Source organism: Anopheles cruzii, chromosome 2, assembly GCF_943734635.1.
Source record: "Anopheles cruzii chromosome 2, idAnoCruzAS_RS32_06, whole genome shotgun sequence".
Classification (NCBI taxonomy): Eukaryota; Metazoa; Arthropoda; class Insecta; order Diptera; family Culicidae; genus Anopheles; species Anopheles cruzii.
This window is the reverse complement of record NC_069144.1, coordinates 7,375,470-7,394,340: the sequence shown is the minus strand read 5'-3', so window position 1 is coordinate 7,394,340 and position 18,871 is coordinate 7,375,470. Positions and strand designations below refer to the sequence as shown.

Here is an 18,871-nt window from a genome sequence, read left to right as displayed (position 1 = left end):
CGCAAAGTTTATCGAAATGTGGTTCCAGTTGAGCCTGCTGGTGCTGCTGCTTGCCTGCCAGGTCATAGACGGCGCCGAAGAAGCGTGCAACGCATCCACACCCTATCGGACGCTGGATGGTACGTGTAACAATCTGAAGAACCCAAAATGGGGTGCCGCCAACACGGTGTACGGACGTTTGCTCGGCGCGGATTACGGCGACGGTGTGAAAAGCCCCCGGAAGGCCACCGGTGGGTCAGAGCTGCCAAGTGCGCGGCTCCTGTCGATGAAGCTGTTCGGAGAGAAAGATGTGCTCGAGCCAGCCTTTACGCTGCTCAGCATGCAGTTCGGGCAGATTGTTGCTCACGACATGGGATTCACCAGCGGTGGTGAGTGAGCAGCGGCCGAGCAGTTGGGCGGCATTCCAAATCATTTAGATCATTCGGGTTCCTAGGTGCCGACATGTTGCCGTGCTGTGCGAAAGGACAACTGGTGCCCGAGCCTAATCCGCGCTGCTACGCCATCCCGGTGCCTTCGGATGACAGGGTCATGGGACAGGCTGGTATCAAGTGCCTCGACTTCCTGCGAACGGTTACCAACTGTGATAGCGATGAATCTCGCTGCAAAGGCGGCAAGAAAGCCGAACAGATCAATACGGTCAGCTCGTTCGTGGACCTATCGCTCGTGTACGGAAACAATGCGCAGGAGAATGGTCCACTTCGGCAGGGTACGGGTGGTCTGATGAAGGTGGAAACCCGTGACGGTAACGAGTGGCCACCGCGTCACCCGCATCCGGAGGCCGCCTGCGTACTCGGCAAGCCCACCGATGCCTGCTACCTGACCGGTGACGTGCGGGGAAACCTTAGTCCGCACATGACCATTCTGCACATCCTGTTCGTACGGGAGCACAATCGGATTGCGAAGGCGCTGGCCCACCGGCAGCCGACGTGGGACGATGAAAAGTTGTTCCAAGAGGCACGCCGTATCAACATCGCCCAGTACCAGCAGATTGTGTTCTACGAGTGGCTCCCGAACTTTCTGCCATTGAAACCGGAGTCAGATAGCTCACTCGTTTACCAGTACCGAGCCAATGTCAACCCGGAGACGTTGAATGCCAACGCAATGGCAGCGTTCAGATACTTCCATAGTGCAATCGTCGGAAAACTGCAGTAAGTAGTTGATCATGGCCACAGGCCACAGGGTAAGTATGTAGTGTTTGACGGTTGCTTCGATGCCTTAGGCTAGACGACGAGAATCGCACCAAAGTAGGCGAGATCAGCTTCACCGAGCACACACTGAATCCGGCCATTCTGGAGGCACCGTGCAAGTACGCCCAGCTGTCGAGAGGCTTGGCCACCCAACCGATGGGTCGCATCGACCGCAATATCGATCGCGAGATGAAGCACAATCTGTTCAAGTTTGGCGCTCCCTTCGGGAACGATCTGCGGGCAATGGACATTCAGCGAGCCCGTGATCATGGCCTGCCCAGTTACAATGCGTTCCGAGAGTACTGCGGTCTGCGGAAGGCGAGCAGTTTCGATGACCTGGCTCCGCTTCTACGATCGCCAAAGGTTGACACTTCGAGGCTTGCCCCTCAGCGGAACTCTAGCTCACCTTCTGGCCGTTTTTACAGGATGCCAAACTCTTGCGTTCCGTCTACGCATCGGTGGACGATGTGGAGCTAACGGTGGCAGGATTGTTCGAAAAACACGTCCCGGGAACCCAGGTCGGGGAAACGTTCCGGTGTATTCTGAAGGAGCAGTTCCATCGCACGCGGGTCGGTGATCGGTTTTTCTTCGAAACTTCCGACCCGGTCGTGGGATTCAATAGGAAGCAATTCAAGCAGCTCCGGAGGGCAACCATGGCCAGGCTGCTGTGCGATAATACGCCCGGGCTGAAGGGTATGCAACGGAAGGCGTTTGTAACGGTGTCCGCGTCGAACAAGGTATTGCCTTGTTCTGAGCTGAAGGTAGTTGACTTGAATGCTTGGAAGTGAGTAAATAAACGAAATTCGTTGCTGACAAAAAAAATTATTTAACAACTGAGTGAGAGTGTTGTAACTGTTAGACTTCAGAATCTGTTCTGACTTAGAACGTGGTGATAGATAGAAACCGCTCCGGCTTAAACATTTCGACGTGTTCACATCATGCATGACGGACCCGCAAGAGGCGAACACGCTACTAGAGTTTTGATGTAACAGATGTTTGTGTCCAAACTGTATTCAAAGTTGGCAAAAAAAGGCTTGCTAAAAATGGAGCCAACGTCCAGTGATGGATAAAGAGATGGATTGTCACACCACATGAATGTTGCGGTCTGTTCCGATGTGTTCTAAATACCTTCGATTGAATTTTCGGTCTTCAGCTACTCCATATAAAGAGGCTCGCATCGGATCGCACCGTGAATTAAGGTTCCTTTGAAGGACAGCAGGGTCCAAGAATGTGGACCACCGTAGTGCTTCTGGTGGGTCTGGTTGGCAGACAGAGTGTTGTGGCCCAATGTGATAGCTCCACACCGTACCGCACGTTCGACGGAAGCTGTAACAACCTACAGAACCCAACCTGGGGTTCTGCCAACACACCGTACGGTCGTTTGCTGCTCCCTGAATATGGTGATGGCATTTCAACTCCTCGGCGATCGAAAACAGGCTACGACTTGCCAAGTGCTCGGCTCGTGTCGACGTCTCTGTTCAATGAGCAAAGTATTGTCGACCCACTGACCACTCTGGTCAATATGCAGTTTGGACAGGTGGTAGCTCACGACATGGGCCTGAGAGCTGGAGGTAACTACTCCCGGAACCATAATGTGAGAGCAGCCAACTTTGAACACATGTTTTTTCGCAGGCTCTGATACGATTCCCTGTTGCGTGAATGGACAAGTTGTTGCTAATCCCGGAAGAAGATGCTTTCCTATCCCTGTGCCATCGAACGATCCTGTCTTGTCTGCTGGTGGAATTCAGTGTTTAGATCTCGTACGCACACGAAGCACCTTCGATACTAATCCGGCCAGCTGCAGCGTCAGTAATCCCGCGCAACAACTAAACAACGCTACGTCCTTCTTAGATCTGTCGCTCGTATACGGTAACAGTGCGCAGCAGAATGCGCTACTTCGCGCTTTTGTCGGAGGTCTTATGAAGGTAGATAATCGGAACGGAACCGAGTGGCCACCGCAAGATCCTCAGTCGAGCCGAGATTGTAAGCTACAGCTGTCCACAGACGTGTGCTACCTAACGGGTGACGAACGAAGCAACATCACACCGGAGCTAACGATTCTTCAGATCGCTTTCCTCCGGGAACACAATCGACTCGCGCGGCTACTTGCTCAACTACACACCCTATGGAACGATGAGAAACTCTTCCAAGAGGCCCGCCGCATCAACATTGCACAGTACCAGCGCATTGTATACGAGGAATGGCTTCCGTGGTTTTTGGGTCCTGACCAAATGGTACAGAAGGGTCTACTGGCACGTACGCCGAACTACGTGAATGACTACAACGCGACTGTTAACCCTACCACGTTGAACTCGCACTCGAACGGTGCCTACCGGTACTTCCATTCGGCCATCTGGGGGACGCTAAGGTAAGGGTCAGTTGAAAAGGTTACTTAGATCACACTGGAATGCTTATCGTTCTTTTGGTATTCAGCCTTGCGCAGGAATCGCGTGCGATCACTGGATCACTGAACATTAACGATCAAATGTTCAATCCGACGATACTGGAGCGAAATGATAGTTACGCTCAGCTTACTCGTGGTATGGCCACGCAACCGTCGGGACGCAATGATTTAAGCTATGATCCACAAATTAGAGACTACCTATTCCGTTACGCTAATCGCTTCGGAACCGATCTGAAAGCACTAGACATACAACGGAGTCGCGATCACGGTATTGCGGGTTACAATGCGTTCCGCCAGGCCTGTGGTTACAACCGTATCACAGCATGGACAGATTTGACACAGCTGGGACCCAGGGTAAGAATCTTAAAATGAAAGGTGGGCTCAGTTGATTATATAAATTCCTTTACAGGATTATCAAATGCTGTCGTCACTGTATCGCACGGTCGATGACGTTGATCTAACGGTGGCCGAGTTCTTCGAGCGGCCTACCCCGGGCACACAGGCCGGACCAACGTATCTCTGCATCCTGATGGAGCAATTCATGCGCACACGCCGGGGCGATCGGTTCTTCTATCAAAATGGTAACACCGCCGGGGCCTTCACCATGGCACAGTTGCGTGAAGTGCAAAAGGCCACAATGGCGCGCATACTCTGCAACAATACACCAGGCGTGGTGACGATGCAACCACGTGCTTTTCAATCGATAACGGCGAATAACACATTGACGCCGTGTAGTTCGTTTCCGCAGTTGGATGCCCGCTTTTGGTAGCTAGAAAAGATCGGCTCTTTGGCAAGAAATAAACCATTCACAAAACCAGAAACACCAACACAAACTATTGAATATTTTGCTTTATATTGTAATAATACCAAATTGATCAGCATGCATTTCTACATAGTATAATGGCTCCCTATTTATGTCGATCAATTTGAAGCCCTGTGGGTCCTTAATCCTTGTGCTGCTTCTTTTTTGCTCCGCGCTTGCCCTTGGGTACGATTGAAACGCTTTCTACCACCTTCGTAGCTATCTCTTTCGGGGCAGCCATCGGTGGCGGCACCGCTAAGTCGTATTCCGCGTTAAGTCTCTTCGCCAGGAAGTAGATTTCAGCCAGAGCGATTACGAGCGCGATTACGATGCCCAGCATCAAACGGACACCGAAATCCATCTCTCCCACGATCAGTGCGATGCCGATAAACCCGAAAGCAAACCCAGCGGCCACGGAAAACAAAAACTGGGCCACCGCAATCAGATGTCGATTTATTTGCTTCACTGTAGAGTGGAAGACAAAGAATTAACGAAACGAAAGGCGGCGTTGAGATATGTAATCTTACTTTGGTACGCAATCGTTTCCTCGGGCATGTGCCGGCGGATACTATCAACGTTCTTCGTCATCCGCTGGTAGTCTCGGTCTTCCTGCTGCTTCCTTAGTAGCTTACAGCGTTCCTCCAAGACCGGATTTCGTTCCTGTTCCGGGTTCTGCGGCAATACAAGTTGGCATCCTTGCAGCAACGTGTGCAAATAGGGAACCGTTTCATCGGACTGCCGCATTTCGTTGAGTGTGGCGTATAACCATTTAACGTCCGACAGTCCCAATCCCGCGGAGGTGGCTTCTTCTTTCGCATCGTCCATATCTAGTCCACAGGGCTGTTGTAATGTTTCGTCCACTGGATCACTTTTGGTGGCGATGCATTCTCCTATTACTTTCAGTTCTTGTGCCGTAAATTGCACCGTTTCGATGGTCGCTTTTGAAACGGGATTGCCGGTATCATCGAGTTTCGTCCCGGTCCGTTTGGCAGTGCTAAAAGCCGCACATATATCACGCACCGACTGCGGCGTTGACGAAGATGTCTCAATTTTACTTCCAATAAACTGTTTCAAATCTTTAGAGGGAACTATCCGAATGGCCGGATCCGTGATGGGGAGTTTCAACATGATTACTGTAGTCGATCTGTCTCTGGCAGCCAAAGTACACGATGTTTAGAGAAACGATGATTTGCCACCCATGTGACCCAAGAATGATGAAGCAACGATGAAGTTGATTTCAACACGCAGTCACGTATATGCAGGCCAAAAAATCAAATATCCTTAAGTTGGTCCGCCGACTTTACAGCAACTGTTTTACTAAAAAGGAATAAATTAGTCACAAACAACTATGAAATTATGTAGTAAAGCTCCCAATAAAATCATTTCTAATCCTAACTAACCTGCAGCTGGTGATTATGCTTTCAAAACAAAGTGCTGTCAAACATGGTTCACAGGGTGATGGTGAGATGAAAGAATACATTTGCTCAATCGAAATATTATCGTGATTTGTTGTCTTTGAATAAAGATTTTAAGTATAACAACATTTGCTTAAATATTTCACTATAATAACTTCAAGTCTCTTGCGTTGTAATTCGTCACAAAATTAAACCTTTTTCTAAATCGATCACTTCTAGGAACTTTTCAGCGAGCATCGTAAACAGCTACAATTGACAGCTAGACAACAGCACGTGCATTTGTTTACTCCGGCACCGATCGCTCCGAACTAGGACCAAAGCTGCAAACCATGAGTAAAGTGTTCTCGGATTGTGATTTTGAAACCGATCTACCAAGCATTGGTACGGATTTTCGTTTTCGACCCAACAAAAAAGTAAGTATGATGTACAAAGCGAAGTACAAGAAAGCAATCTTAGTTTCCATCTTCGTTCTTAAGTTAAATAAAAATCTGAAAGATAAAAAGGTCTCTAAAGTGGCAAGATCGGACGAAAATGCGACTGAGACAGAAAAAGGACACCGTAAACCAGCCGGGTGGTCGGTTCGATTACCGAAACCAGAAAATGCTGACAACCAACCGACCGTAACAAATAAAACACATGGAGAGAATCGGAAAGGAATGAAAAGGAAAGCTACTGATGAGCGGACCAAAAATGAAAATACAAAGGAGGTGAACGTCCCGCAAGAAAATGAACCTGTTAAGAAAAAATCCAAGCACCAGAAATTGGTCAATGGCAAGGCCAACGCCACAGAGCGGGCGGACAAACGGACAACCGGCAATTCGTCGGATAACACGAAACCCAAGAAGCCAGCGGGAGGGTCAACTGATCTGCGTGAAAAGCTTCTCGAACAGTTGAAGGGATCGCGGTTTCGGTTTATCAACGAACAGCTTTACAAAACGACCGGAGAGCAGGCGAAAAAACTGTTCGAAGAAGATCCCGGTTCGTTCGAGGCGTACCACGACGGCTACCGGCATCAGATTGCGCAATGGTCAATGAATCCACTGGATAGAATTATTCGAAACATTCGCAAACTGTAAGTTCTGGCCTAGCGGGGCAAATTTGGGACGGTCGGTGTTGCCAGCAATTAATTCATTTCCTTTCATACAGTCCCAAAAACACGGTGGTGGCCGATTTTGGTTGCGGAGAAGCGCGATTGGCAGCTTCGATACCGAATCAGGTGTACTCGCTCGATTTGGTTGCCAACAATAGTAACGTAATTGCTTGTGACATGGCCAAAACGCCACTCGAGAGCAACTTCGTTAACGTAGTCGTCTTTTGCCTCTCGCTGATGGGCACCAATCTGGTCGATTTTCTTCTCGAGGCTAACCGTGTACTGAAAGTAGGGTAAGTCGATGGGCGCAGCCACACAATGCCAGGTCGTTAGATGAGTAGTTTCCTTTTGTGTTCATAAATTCCCAGCGGTACCCTCAAAATTGCCGAAGTGTCGTCCCGGTTCGATGGTGTGAACGAATTTATCGGAAAAGTGAAGCAATGTGGCTTTGCGCTTGAGAACAAGGACCTGAAACATAAGCTGTTCTACTTCTTCACCTTCAAGAAGGAACGCACGGCACAGCGGGAGTTGACGAAGATCAAACAATTTAGCTTGAAACCATGTTTATACAAAAAACGCTAAACACCGAAGGATTTGTAACCGAGACCGATCAATAAACGCTATGCCAAACACACAATCGCTGTTAAAACAATGCGCAAGAACAACAAAACGAGATTTAACACGTATCATATCGCTCAGCAGCTTTATTTTAGCTAAAGCAATTCATATCGATTACAGAATTCGGCATTCCCGAAGTAAAGTGTTCAATAGAGGTCAATCTCTCTTTCCTTTTCAATTTGTTCAGTACTTGCGGTCTTCTTCTAATTCTAAGATCTCACGTTGACACACGTCTCGTGCGCTTGTGCACTAACAAAACCAGTTCGCTTATACTAAAGTGACATTTACAGAACGCCACGGTTGATATCCCACGTGGTTGGTGATATCGAACTACAGGGGCAAAAATGTGGCCTTGTGCTCGGAGAATCCCAAATACTTGGCTCGAGAAGTCCTGAGCGCTGCGAACGACCCCCATTTGAGGGTCACATCCGGAGTGTTTTGTTTTACGGCAGGAACGTTCGGACTCTTCCCTTAATCTTAGCCCGGCACACGGGGCAGGAAAGCATGGCCGGTGCGCACTGGACGCACGAGACTGCGAAAGAGAAAAAGCGGACTAAAGACATCCATACAACAAACAGACGGTCGGTTTGACTCACCCAAATGTCCGCAAGGACAGAACACTACACCCACTTCCTCAGACATGCAGATCTTGCACTCTCGTGCATCCTTCAGTCGCTTGTTTTCCTCCTGCAGCCGCTGGGCCGCCTCTTCAGTGAGCGTGTTTGGCGCGTTCGGCTCAGGTACTTCGGGTCGCTTCTCGGGTTCACAATCAGTTGCGGCACGCAACGAAGCGTCAGCGGCAGAGTTGGCGCATCCTTTTGGGGAGCCTGCTCTTTCTTGCTGCTGTTCCTGTCGGCAAGGCAGATCCATTGACGCGGATCGACGATCCATCCACGAGGAGGTGGACGGTTCAATGTCCTCCTCTTCCAGCTGATCCTCTAGTATCGCCTCGACAAGTTGCTGCGAGTTGAGATACGGCTCTCCGGTGGTGTGCAGCTTACGCATTGTGGCCGCACGGATGCGCCCAATGTTCAGCCCCATCTGAAGGGCCATCTGAACCGGTTCGGTTGTGAGAGCATCATCCAGGGTCATACGGCGGGGAGTGATCGGAGCGCGAGCATCTACAACGCTGATGCTTTCGGTTGCACCCTGTTGATGCTGCTGCATCTGCTGCTCTGAGCCGGCTTCTGTGTGCTGGGCCACCCGTCCCTGCACGTTCTCAACGAACTGTTGCCCCTTGACGAGCAGAAGGAACTGACAGTCAGCGAAGCAACGGGCATGCTCGAACCATGGATCATCCGTCGGAAGCCACAGGCGTAACCCGCCATCGCAGTGAAAGCAGCGCACCTCATCCGCTTCACCAAGATAGTAGAAGCCGGCCTCTGCCAATCCTGTCCCACGCTGTATAGCTTCGTGGTTCCAGTTTTCGAACGACCGAATCCGCGCATCGAGCGAGCTGTACGTGGGATTGTGTGGGAGCTGGACGGGCTGGATGCCGATCGAGGGGTCCGGTGGTGGATCGGAGCTAACGAGAGCGTTTGCGATCACCTTCTGGCAGGACGGGAAAAATCGAGCATGCTCGGTGAACGGATCATCTCCTACTTCCCAGCGACCGATCACGACGAAACACCAGGGACACTCCACCTCGTCCGAGCGCTGCGTGTAGTAGAAACCGGCCTTGGCCAGTGCCACCGGTTGCATGAACGCAACGGGCCAGTTCACGAAAGACTCCAACCGTTTCTGTTCATCCTTCATTTCGCTGGGACTTTCGGGCCGAGTGTTATTGGTGGTGGGCTGCTGGCCAAGCAGAAACGCACAGGGTGGACTCCGGCTCCGGTGTATTTCTTTAACCTGGGGGGTGGATGGAAAATGTAAAACATTTCCAGATCTTACAAGCAATATTTAACAACTTACGCGGGACGCGTTTGTCCTTTCGTTAGAGTTCCAGTGCAATATAACTACCAAATCGCAACTGTGGCACCTCACCCTCGGATAACCTCCGGGCACTGCATAAAAGCCGTCGTTGGCCAGTACGGAACCTACCGAAGCGAAATCTGCCCAATTCACGAAAGAACGGAGCCGTTCTTCTTCCGAGTCCATTATCACGTAACCGGAATGACAGAACGAACGAGAAACAGTGCACTACGTTTCCGGTAAACGCAAAGACGCACTGTTAGAACCCGTCTCTTGCGAAGCAACAATTCGCCACCAAGTCTGCGCGAAACTCGAGGGGATTTTTGCTAGCAACGCTGATCCGTTGACGGGGATTCCTCCGAAGCGTTCGTCGCCCGCGACTTGCACGAACCTGTCGCCGGGTGATTCACACTGCGCGAAACATAAACACTCCGGTACACTTTGTTTGCGATCGATATTCGGACATGCACCGGAGATTTATGCAATTTTCAGCACACCATCCGGTGCACGGAAACGTGTCGAATCCGACGGAGAAGAAACTACGCCTTATGAGAAAGTTCCAAAATTGTCCGGCAAAAAAAAGCAACCCGCTGATAGCCTACTGAGAACCTGACGCAATTCAACAACCACTATCTCTACAACTCTTTAACAACACTCAGCCTCAGCTGTTTCGCGACTGCGGCGTACACGAATGGTATGAAAAAAAAATTGGGCCATTTCTTTAAAACGATCCCGGCATGATGCCAGGATTGTTATGTTATGATTTTTTAGTTTTTTATATATTTTTTTTTTCCTACCTTTCGGATAACACTAAAAATCTACTCCAAACGCACGGAAAAGGTGCTAAGGATAAAATATTGGATGAAAAAACACTTGTAAAGAATTCATCATACAAATGATCTTCCTTGGCAACCCTGCTCGGTACGCCATCCGCTGTCAAACGTGACGCGGGCGGCTGTCATTGTATTTTTCGGTGCTTCGCTTGGTTTGCAGTTTTCGCTAAAGAAATCGCTTTGCTGTCGATTATGGCCGAGTTGGAAAATAATGGCACCGAAAAGGAGCTCGAAGCCCCGCCGCCCCCGACGCTATCCGGCCCGATAGTGGGCATCATCTACCCACCGCCGGAGGTGCGAAGTAAGTGATGCCGCAAGGCAAGGCCCCTAAATCGTTTGCGAACCCAGATCCCCCTCATCGTGTGCTTCCGTCTCGTTACAGATATCGTCGACAAGACGGCCAGTTTCGTGGCGCGCAACGGGCCTGAGTTTGAGAGTCGCATCCGGCAGAACGAGTTGGGCAATCCAAAGTTTAACTTCCTCAGTCCGGGCGATCCGTACCATGCGTACTATCAGTTTAAGGTGCAGGAGATACGCGAGGGTCGCGCCGATCCGGCATCGTCGGGCGGCCCGGGAGGGCTCGGGTTGCAGAAACTGCAAGTGTCCAGTGCGACACAGCAGAAGCAACAGGAGCTGCTGAAGGCCGTCACCGAGCAACAGTTTGTGCCGAAGGATCCGCCGCCGGAATACGAGTTCATCGCCGATCCGCCGTCGATTTCGGCCCTCGATCTCGATATCGTGAAGCTCACGGCACAGTTCGTCGCCCGTAATGGGCGCCTGTTCCTGACCAATCTGATGAACCGCGAGCAGCGCAATTGTCAGTTTGATTTTCTTCGACCGCAGCACTCACTGTTCCAGTACTTCACGAAGCTGCTGGAGCAGTACACGAAGATTTTGGTTCCGCCGAAAGATCTCATGAACAAGCTTAAGGTCGAGAGTGTGCCCGGCCGCAGCAGCATGAACGTGGTGCTGGAGCAGGTCAAGTATCGGGCCAACTGGATGAAGCACCAGGAGATGCAGAGCCGGCGGGAGGAGGAAAAGGTGGAACGCGAACGGATTGCGTACGCGCAGATCGACTGGCATGACTTTGTGGTGGTCGAGGTGGTCGACTACCAACCGTACGAGTCGGGTAACTTTCCGCCACCGACCACACCGGACGAAGTGGGCGCCCGGGTCCTGATGGAAGAGCGGTTGAACGAGGAAGATCACGATATCGAGATGCAGATCGAGTCCGACAATGATGACAGTGACGACGACCACCGTCAGCACGGTGTGGAAGGTAATGGAACCGTGAAGCTGTCGCAGATGGAGAATTTGGTCGGCAAGGCGCAGCAGAAGGACAACACACAGGTGCAGGACATGGATGAGTCGTCCACCTCGGGCGACGAAGCCGAGAGCGATCGGCAAAAGTCGGTGCCGGCTCCGATAGCACCACCGACGCACGACAAGGTCATCGTGAAGAAGTACGATCCGAAGCAGTCGCAAAAGGTGGCAAAACCGGTGGCCGCAGCTTCCGACGATTATCTCATTTCGCCCATTACGGGCGAAAAAATTCCGGCCGCAAAGGTGGCCGAACATATGCGCATCGGTCTGCTGGATCCCCGCTGGGTGGAGCAGCGTGATAAGCACATCGAAAAGGTGGCCCAGGAGAACGTTTACGCGCCGGGAGCGGCCATCGAGGCGAGCTTGAAACAGTTGGCCGAGCGGCGTACCGATATTTTCGGTGTTGGCGACGAGGAAGCGGCCATCGGTAAGAAGCTGGGCGAGGAGGAACCACGGAAGGATGATCGCGTGACCTGGGACGGGCATACGTCGTCGGTGGAAGCAGCTACGCGGGCGGCCCGCGCCAATATTACGCTCGAGGCACAGATCCACCAGATCCACAAGGTGAAGGGACTGATTCCGGACGAGGAGAAGGAAAAGATTGGACCGAAACCGATCCCGGGCTCGATGGCCACGCAACAGAAAGGACCCTCTCAGCATCAGCACCACCAACAGCAACAGCAGCAACAACAGCATCAGCATCATCAACAGCACCAACATCAGCAGCACCAACACCATCACCATCAACAGGTTTCACAGCAATCGCAGCCTTCTGCGATGGCTCCCCAACAGGCGCAGCTTGCCCAGATGCAGCACGCACAGAAAGCAATGCAACAGCACCCAGTACCGCCACCCGTACCTCCGATGATGATGATGGCCATGGGGCCTCCTCCGTTCGGTGTTGGCTCCTACGTTCCTCCGATGGCACCGCACGGCGCACCGCAGATGCAAGCGGGCGGACAGCCTCCGGTGCCGATCATGTCCGATGCACAGCACCAACACCAGCAGCAGCAGCAGCAACAGCACGAGCTACTCGATGAGCCGCCGAACAAAAAGTCCCGCACCGAGGACAACCTGATCGAGGAGAGTGTTTTCCTGCAGCGCCACGCAGCCATCGGACCCATCACTGTGCTGGTGCAGTGTCCCAACATGACGGAAAAGAACGATTGGAAGCTGAGCGGCCAGACGCTGTCGCTGGTCGTCAACCTAACCGACACGGTCAGCTCCGTGAAGGCGAAGGTACAAACGGAAACGGCAATGCCACCGGCGAAGCAGAAGATTTTCTACGACGTAAGTGGACGATGGTCGGGTTTGGGGGGGCTTGTGCAGTGCATCAAGTATTAAGTGTGCCTTTCTTCCGCAGGGTATGTTCTTCAAGGACAACAACACGATCGCGTACTACAACCTAGTAAACGGTGTAACGGTGGCACTGCAGCTGAAGGAGCGTGGTGGTCGCAAGAAGTAAATCTCTGGCACGCCCAATGAAGGTTGGCCAAAGCATTTACACAGCGAGGTGGTCAATTTAATCGAAAACAACTAAAGGAATGATCAGAATCCGAACTCATCCGCAACGGGATTAACGTAAAATTGTGAACGTTGAATAAATGAGCAAGATTTTTAGCTGATGCCAATCATACTAAACATTTTTTTCTTCCGTTGGAGGTTTTCCTAAAATTGTCAATAACTTTCCTTACTGCAATCTTTATATCTATCTTCTTCTTCTTGTATATATATCAAAATAGTTTTGGGGAAATGTTCTAGGGAATGTTTGAAACGCCTCCGCTCTTTTCAAAGGGGCTCCCATACAAAATCTGGGTAAATTTCAGCTAAACTAAAGTTGCAATTTGAGCCAAATTCAGCTGGTGAGAGTTTTGCCATATATCCGACGGGAAGCGAAAAGGGAAGCCGATCGGATACGTCACCCGGTAAATGAGAATGAAATGAGGCGTGGCGACCCGCGCCGGGAACAGCTAGAGATCGTGATCGTTTCGAAACGTTTTATTGCTTCGCAGATAAAGTTTCATTCCAGGAGACCAGAACAAAATCTGGCAGAAAGTTCTCAGTCTCAAGCAGGGATACGAGAACACTAGAAGAGCCGCGAAGGATGAAAAAATAAAGTTCAACGATCATTTAGACGCTCGAATTGGGAATGAACTCTCTTTAATTGGGTGAACTCTCTGGAATGAACTCTCTTTAATTGGGTGAACTCTCTGGAATGAACTCTCTCGAATTGGGTGAACCACCGATCGAATTGACAGCCTCCAAACCAAATTGACAGCATTTAGCAACTCACAGCATCACTAAGTAACCATCTTTTCTCTTGGGGCGCACAGAAGCTGTCAAACGCCGAAAATAATAATAATAAAAAATAAAAATAATAATAATAATTAAATTCGCAGCCTCAGAACAAAATTCGCAGCCTCAGAAGAAAATTCGCAGCCTCAGAACAAAATTCGCAGCCTCAGAAGAAAATTCGCAGCCTCAGAAGAAAATTCGCAGCTTCAGTAAAAAATTCGCAGCGTCAGTAGAAAATTCGCAGAAATAATAATAATAATAAAAAAAGAAAAAAGAAAACTTTGTTGGTAAACAAATCGCAAAGCGGCAAAGCGCAAAACAAATCAGAACGCGGACAATTTTACATTCTCTATTCTTCTGTAAAAAACTGTTGGAGTCGAAATGAGAAAAAGGAGGGCTTCGAAACGGTCTAAAGCTTCATCTGCAGCCGAGTAAGTTGACGATAACCAAGAGTAAATATTTTGTAATAGCGCATTTCTTTCTAGAACCACGCCTTTGTGTCGAAATTGCCTGTCGGCTGATGGGGCTTTGGAGCCGGTCTCTTCCGACGAAAGAGGCGAATATCTGCTACAACAAGTATTTTCCTGTACAAATGTTCAGGTAATATGCCCTACTAATAATGAATTTTCTCATGTTTTCGAAACGTTACATGCTCCCCATCGTTTTGCAGATGCAACTTTTGCCAGAATTTCCAACGTATTTGTGTTCGGCCTGCAAATCGCGGTTCGACTTTTATGATAAGTTGCGCTCGATATGGATTCTGAACAATGCAAGAATCGAACGGCTTAAGGAAGAAACCGACACCACCGATTTGCCCGGTTCCGATAGAAGTGCAGAGCATTCTAACAACGACATGCAGACAACCGATGGCGTTAAATTGGTGGTCAAAACAGAGGTTGCCGTAGAAGATTCGGAAGAGGATTATCAATTGAGTCAAACAGTTTCTAATTTACGACAGATAAGTAGTACATACGATTATAATCATCATGACGATTTGTTCGAGGCAGAGGAAGAATCGCTGGAAACACTTTTGAAACGTGAATCAATGGATGACCAGCAGCAGCCTGAGTCATCGGAAGCAGATCTGATTCAAGAAGAAGCTTCTCTTGCAGGGAAGACCAAGACGGGTCCTGACGAACGTGTCTCCGTAGCCGGCGAGCAGCGACTGTTGAGGTCAAATAAGCGACGAAGTTCCCAAAAGGATATCACCGCTGCAGAGTTCTCAGTGTCTACAATGCAGCGCTCCAAAGTTAATTGTAATGTGCATAGAAACAAGAAAAAACACAAGTGCCCTCAGTGTTCGGCCACGTATCCAGACACATTCAAGCTGAAGATTCACATCCGGACTCACACCGGTGAAAAGCCGTTCATGTGTAAAGTCTGCAGCAAAACGTTCCATGCGGCAAGCATCCTGTACAAACACATGAAAATTCACGACAAGAACCAACATCTATGTCCACATTGCCCTCGCAAATTCTCACGGCAAGATCATCTTAAGAATCACATCCGCACTCATACCGGCGAAAAGCCATTCATGTGTAAAGTCTGTAGCAAAACGTTCCATGCGGCACGCAGCCTGTACTACCACATGAAAATTCACGACAAGGACCAACATCAATGTCCTCATTGTCCTCGCAAATTTAAACTGCAATCCCAGCTTAAGAATCACATTCGGAATCACACCGGCGAATAGTCATTCCGATATGAAGTTTGTGGCAAAGCGTTTCAGCCAAAAGCCTTTCTGCATAATCCGATGAACCGATTCACAAGAAGGACAAGAACTTGTCAGAACAACAGCATTCTGAAAATCACAAACTGCAACAACCTAAATTTAACCAATTTATTGCATTAATTCAATTTGAACGTCCTGATAACAGAATAAATTCGTTCAGAAGAAACATGATAGTTGTGACAAATGAAACAGGATGAATAAAATGCAGTTTAAATAACGATCATTCACTAACATATTCTGAATTCAAGCATTCTTAGGACAAAAATAAGATATTACTTCGTTTACCTTTCTTAGAATACTTTACTGAACACTGAAATAAACAATCTTCTTCTATATATAAAAATGAATGTTTGTCGTTCGTCCATCTATATCGCCTTTTTCCAAAACTACGGAACCAATCTGCGTGAAATTTTACACAGTCCCAGTTTTGTGACACCCGACAGTGAATACCCTCTTTACAAATTGGGGCTCCCATACAAAATCTGGGTAAACTTCAGCAAAACGTGGATAGTTTTCAAGCAATTTGAGCCAAATTCAGTTGGTGCGAGTTTTGCCATGTATCCAACAGGAAGCGGAAGGGAAATCCGATCGGATACATCACCGGGAAGCCCGATCGTGTGAAAAGTAGGAGTAACGAAAAATGCAAAGGGAAGCTAATCGGATACGTCCCCAGGAAGTCCTTTGGAACGCCGGATAATCGAGAAATGACGACGCACGCCTGGAACAGCTAGTCTTTAGATATTATCATTCTGTACAAACTTGATCCGGCAGGTTCGTCACCACTGCGTTGGGTTATCAAGGGCGGTCCAGACGCCGGTCTTTTGCTGAGATTTTCCAGATCTGCGTCGATGGTCGACAACGACCAAAATCGTTGCAATTTCGCTGTATATACGCTACGACAAATCGTAGCGTCTGGACCGGCCTTTACTGTTGTAGAAGCTCTCACCACTACACAGCGATTGGGCCTCTCGCGTGACGTGCGGGATGGAAGCGGGAAAAACACAACGACACATTAAACTCGCACTCGACAACCGTGCCTCCAATTCTCGGTCGCTTTGAGCCATTTTAATCTAATCAATCCGAAGTTTGGCTGTTTCGCGGTGCCCCAGAGTTCATCATTCCCATCTCTCTAGTGACGGCTTTTCCTGTGAGAAAGGAATTGCAACCCAAAAATGGTCCTTAAACTCGCACAGGTACGCAAAAGAAGGGACTTAGAAAACAGGTTATCTTTCGTTGATTGTTGCTGGGCGGTGCCAAAGAACTACGTTCTCCCGTTTCAAACCTGCTGCCGTCCTCGTCATTGGCTGCCCGCTCTTTATGTAATCAACGCTCACCGATCGTGCCTCGTTCTAGTTCGTCCAGCGGCGCTCCTTTTCCTCTGCCGGCAAATGGAAGGATGTGGTGATCGTAGCGGCCACCCGCACCCCGATCGGTAGCTTCCAGAGCAGTCTGTCGGGACTGTCCGCTTCGCAGCTTGGTTCCGTGGCGGTCGAATCGGCGGTCAAGCAGGCGGGCATCGCGAAGGAGGACGTGCAGGAAGTATACATTGGCAATGTTAATGCGGCCGGTTTGGGACAGGCGCCGGCCCGTCAGGCAGTGATCTTTGCCGGCCTCCCAAAGGCCACCATTTGCACCACGGTCAACAAAGTGTGCTCGTCGGGCATGAAGAGCGTGATGCTCGGGGCACAAACGCTAATGCTCGGCCAGCAGGACGTTATAGTGGCCGGTGGTATGGAATCGATGTCGAACGTGCCGTACTATCTGAAGCGCGGCAGCACACCGTACGGCGGAGTTAATCTCATCGACGGTATCGTGTTTGACGGGTTAACCGATGTTTACAACAAATTCCACATGGGCAACTGCGCGGAGAACACGGCCAAACAGATGGGCATTACCCGTAAGGACCAGGACGAGTTTGCAGTCAACAGCTACAAACGCAGTGCGGCCGCTTGGAGTGCGAAGGTCTTCGATGCCGAGATTACGCCCGTGAGGATCGCAGGAAAGCGTGGGAAACCGGATACGGTAGTCGCGGAGGACGAGGAGTATAAGCGCGTTAACTTTGACAAGTTTGGCCAGCTGGCAACGGTGTTTCAGCGAGAAAACGGCACCGTGACGGCGGGAAATGCATCTACACTGAACGATGGCGCATCGGCCATGGTGCTGATGACGGCAGAGGCAGCGGAGCGTCTGAAGTGCAAACCATTGGCACGGATCGTCGGATTTGCTGATGCCGAAACGGATCCGATCGATTTCCCGATTGCTCCCGCGTTGGCCGTTCCGAAGCTGCTGAAGCAGACGGGTGTCCGCAAGGAGGACGTAGCCCTCTGGGAAATTAACGAAGCGTTTTCGCTGGTCGTTGTCGCCAATCAACGGAAGCTCGACATTGATCCCGAGAAGATCAACGTGCACGGTGGTGCCGTTTCACTTGGCCACCCGATCGGAATGTCTGGTGCCCGCTTGGTGACACATCTTGCGCACGTTCTCAAACCCGGACAGGTTGGGTGTGCCTCGATTTGCAACGGTGGAGGTGGCGCTTCGTCGATCCTGATCGAAAAGCTGTAAGAAACGAAAAGAGGCCATATGATGCCCATGTTTATCGTGTCTTCCTCGTACCATGTGTTAAAATAACTGTGCATTTACTAGAACTACTGGTCCGGCTAGGGGGTCGTATATATTTTGCTATGCTGAAAGCGATTTTATAAAAATTCAATAAAATTGAAACCAATCACCAACTGCTTTCTGTTTTCTTTCTCTTCTTTATTCTATGCGATCGTAGCAACAACACGAGGACATGTGCGGAAGGATCGGCCACCGACAAGCCCCTGCTAACGTTGTACACGCACGATCACTGTTCCCTGTGTGACGATCTGGTGGGGCAACTAGAGGCACAGTTTGCCGGTAGATACCGGCTAGAGAAAGTGGATATTACACGGAAGGAAAATGTGAAATACTTGCGACTGTACCGTGTGGACATTCCGGTCCTATTTCTTAACGGCCAGTACCTTTGCATGCATCGATTGAACACCGGACTCCTGGAGCAGCGCCTTCAGGAGCTCGAAGGACGATAACGCTTAAATGCTAAACGCTAACTATGTAGACTGTACTTAAGGGATTATAAATAAATTCTTAGTCAACAGTATAATTAATAAATATCGAGCATTTCGCTTGAATAGTACGACCATCCTTTTGTCCAAGAAAAGGCAGAGCGTGCTGAGAATGGTGGCCCTTCAACCCTCCACCATAAACACGGAGGTGTGC

General features: G+C 49.8%; 7 protein-coding genes across 8 annotated transcripts; 5 read left to right on the top strand and 2 right to left on the bottom strand.

Annotated features, from left to right (window-relative positions):
• The first annotated feature begins 5 nt into the window (after nucleotides 1-5).
• Nucleotides 6-1,995, top strand: LOC128276715 (peroxidase-like). Its single transcript, XM_053015176.1, has 4 exons — nucleotides 6-368; nucleotides 434-1,148; nucleotides 1,220-1,550; nucleotides 1,613-1,995. Exons 1-4 carry the CDS (start codon nucleotides 17-19, stop codon nucleotides 1,973-1,975), a joined length of 1,761 nt encoding a protein of 586 aa, XP_052871136.1. The 5' UTR covers nucleotides 6-16; the 3' UTR covers nucleotides 1,976-1,995.
• A 420-nt stretch (nucleotides 1,996-2,415) lies between these two features.
• Nucleotides 2,416-4,360, top strand: LOC128277302 (peroxidase-like). The gene is made up of 4 exons (XM_053015746.1): nucleotides 2,416-2,758; nucleotides 2,820-3,555; nucleotides 3,621-3,945; nucleotides 4,001-4,360. Exons 1-4 carry the CDS (start codon nucleotides 2,416-2,418, stop codon nucleotides 4,358-4,360), a joined length of 1,764 nt encoding a protein of 587 aa, XP_052871706.1.
• A 110-nt stretch (nucleotides 4,361-4,470) lies between these two features.
• LOC128267659 (uncharacterized) lies at nucleotides 4,471-5,652 on the bottom strand. Its single transcript, XM_053004545.1, has 2 exons — nucleotides 4,921-5,652; nucleotides 4,471-4,858 (listed from the first exon to the last, which is right to left on the bottom strand). The coding sequence occupies exons 1-2, from the start codon at nucleotides 5,519-5,521 to the stop codon at nucleotides 4,536-4,538; spliced, it is 924 nt and encodes a 307-aa protein (XP_052860505.1). The 5' UTR covers nucleotides 5,522-5,652; the 3' UTR covers nucleotides 4,471-4,535.
• A 480-nt stretch (nucleotides 5,653-6,132) lies between these two features.
• Nucleotides 6,133-7,480, top strand: LOC128267886 (uncharacterized). Its single transcript, XM_053004834.1, has 4 exons — nucleotides 6,133-6,221; nucleotides 6,285-6,880; nucleotides 6,955-7,191; nucleotides 7,267-7,480. Exons 1-4 carry the CDS (start codon nucleotides 6,138-6,140, stop codon nucleotides 7,478-7,480), a joined length of 1,131 nt encoding a protein of 376 aa, XP_052860794.1. The 5' UTR covers nucleotides 6,133-6,137.
• Nucleotides 7,481-7,647: 167 nt separating this feature from the next.
• Nucleotides 7,648-10,007, bottom strand: LOC128276395 (death-associated inhibitor of apoptosis 2). Its single transcript, XM_053014862.1, has 3 exons — nucleotides 9,431-10,007; nucleotides 8,113-9,367; nucleotides 7,648-8,048 (listed from the first exon to the last, which is right to left on the bottom strand). The coding sequence occupies exons 1-3, from the start codon at nucleotides 9,614-9,616 to the stop codon at nucleotides 7,960-7,962; spliced, it is 1,530 nt and encodes a 509-aa protein (XP_052870822.1). The 5' UTR covers nucleotides 9,617-10,007; the 3' UTR covers nucleotides 7,648-7,959.
• A 448-nt stretch (nucleotides 10,008-10,455) lies between these two features.
• On the top strand, nucleotides 10,456-13,173 carry LOC128277932 (splicing factor 3A subunit 1). Its single transcript, XM_053016540.1, has 3 exons — nucleotides 10,456-10,564; nucleotides 10,646-12,876; nucleotides 12,950-13,173. Exons 1-3 carry the CDS (start codon nucleotides 10,456-10,458, stop codon nucleotides 13,049-13,051), a joined length of 2,442 nt encoding a protein of 813 aa, XP_052872500.1. The 3' UTR covers nucleotides 13,052-13,173.
• Nucleotides 13,174-16,651: 3,478 nt separating this feature from the next.
• On the top strand, nucleotides 16,652-18,709 carry LOC128269425 (acetyl-CoA acetyltransferase, mitochondrial). 2 transcript variants are annotated; one of them, XM_053006883.1, is made up of 3 exons: nucleotides 16,652-16,806; nucleotides 16,967-18,171; nucleotides 18,390-18,709. In XM_053006883.1, exons 1-3 carry the CDS (start codon nucleotides 16,786-16,788, stop codon nucleotides 18,679-18,681), a joined length of 1,518 nt encoding a protein of 505 aa, XP_052862843.1. In that variant the 5' UTR covers nucleotides 16,652-16,785; the 3' UTR covers nucleotides 18,682-18,709. The 2 variants fall into 2 exon arrangements, with proteins under 2 accessions (XP_052862843.1, XP_052862844.1); XM_053006884.1 differs by lacking the exon at nucleotides 18,390-18,709 and having other exon boundaries at nucleotides 16,967-18,333.
• Nucleotides 18,710-18,871: the final 162 nt, after the last annotated feature.

Coding starts and splice junctions, on each gene's coding strand:
- LOC128276715 (XM_053015176.1), top strand. CDS start 17: ATGTGGTTCCAGTTGAGCCTGCTGGTGCTGCTGCTTGCCTGCCAGGTC. Junction 1,149..1,219: donor GCAATCGTCGGAAAACTGCA/GTAAGTAGTTGA, acceptor TCGATGCCTTAG/GCTAGACGACGAGAATCGCA. Junction 1,551..1,612: donor CGCTTCTACGATCGCCAAAG/GTTGACACTTCG, acceptor CCGTTTTTACAG/GATGCCAAACTCTTGCGTTC.
- LOC128277302 (XM_053015746.1), top strand. CDS start 2,416: ATGTGGACCACCGTAGTGCTTCTGGTGGGTCTGGTTGGCAGACAGAGT. Junction 2,759..2,819: donor CATGGGCCTGAGAGCTGGAG/GTAACTACTCCC, acceptor GTTTTTTCGCAG/GCTCTGATACGATTCCCTGT. Junction 3,556..3,620: donor GCCATCTGGGGGACGCTAAG/GTAAGGGTCAGT, acceptor TTTGGTATTCAG/CCTTGCGCAGGAATCGCGTG.
- LOC128267659 (XM_053004545.1), bottom strand. CDS start 5,521: ATGTTGAAACTCCCCATCACGGATCCGGCCATTCGGATAGTTCCCTCT. Junction 4,859..4,920: donor GGAAACGATTGCGTACCAAA/GTAAGATTACAT, acceptor TCCACTCTACAG/TGAAGCAAATAAATCGACAT.
- LOC128267886 (XM_053004834.1), top strand. CDS start 6,138: ATGAGTAAAGTGTTCTCGGATTGTGATTTTGAAACCGATCTACCAAGC. Junction 6,881..6,954: donor ATTCGAAACATTCGCAAACT/GTAAGTTCTGGC, acceptor CCTTTCATACAG/TCCCAAAAACACGGTGGTGG. Junction 7,192..7,266: donor AACCGTGTACTGAAAGTAGG/GTAAGTCGATGG, acceptor ATAAATTCCCAG/CGGTACCCTCAAAATTGCCG.
- LOC128276395 (XM_053014862.1), bottom strand. CDS start 9,616: ATGGACTCGGAAGAAGAACGGCTCCGTTCTTTCGTGAATTGGGCAGAT. Junction 9,368..9,430: donor AAAGGACAAACGCGTCCCGC/GTAAGTTGTTAA, acceptor TCCACCCCCCAG/GTTAAAGAAATACACCGGAG. Junction 8,049..8,112: donor CTGTCCTTGCGGACATTTGG/GTGAGTCAAACC, acceptor TCTCTTTCGCAG/TCTCGTGCGTCCAGTGCGCA.
- LOC128277932 (XM_053016540.1), top strand. CDS start 10,456: ATGGCCGAGTTGGAAAATAATGGCACCGAAAAGGAGCTCGAAGCCCCG. Junction 10,565..10,645: donor CCCACCGCCGGAGGTGCGAA/GTAAGTGATGCC, acceptor GTCTCGTTACAG/ATATCGTCGACAAGACGGCC. Junction 12,877..12,949: donor AGCAGAAGATTTTCTACGAC/GTAAGTGGACGA, acceptor TTTCTTCCGCAG/GGTATGTTCTTCAAGGACAA.
- LOC128269425 (XM_053006883.1), top strand. CDS start 16,786: ATGGTCCTTAAACTCGCACAG. Junction 16,807..16,966: donor TGGTCCTTAAACTCGCACAG/GTACGCAAAAGA, acceptor GCCTCGTTCTAG/TTCGTCCAGCGGCGCTCCTT. Junction 18,172..18,389: donor TCGATCCTGATCGAAAAGCT/GTAAGAAACGAA, acceptor ATGCGATCGTAG/CAACAACACGAGGACATGTG.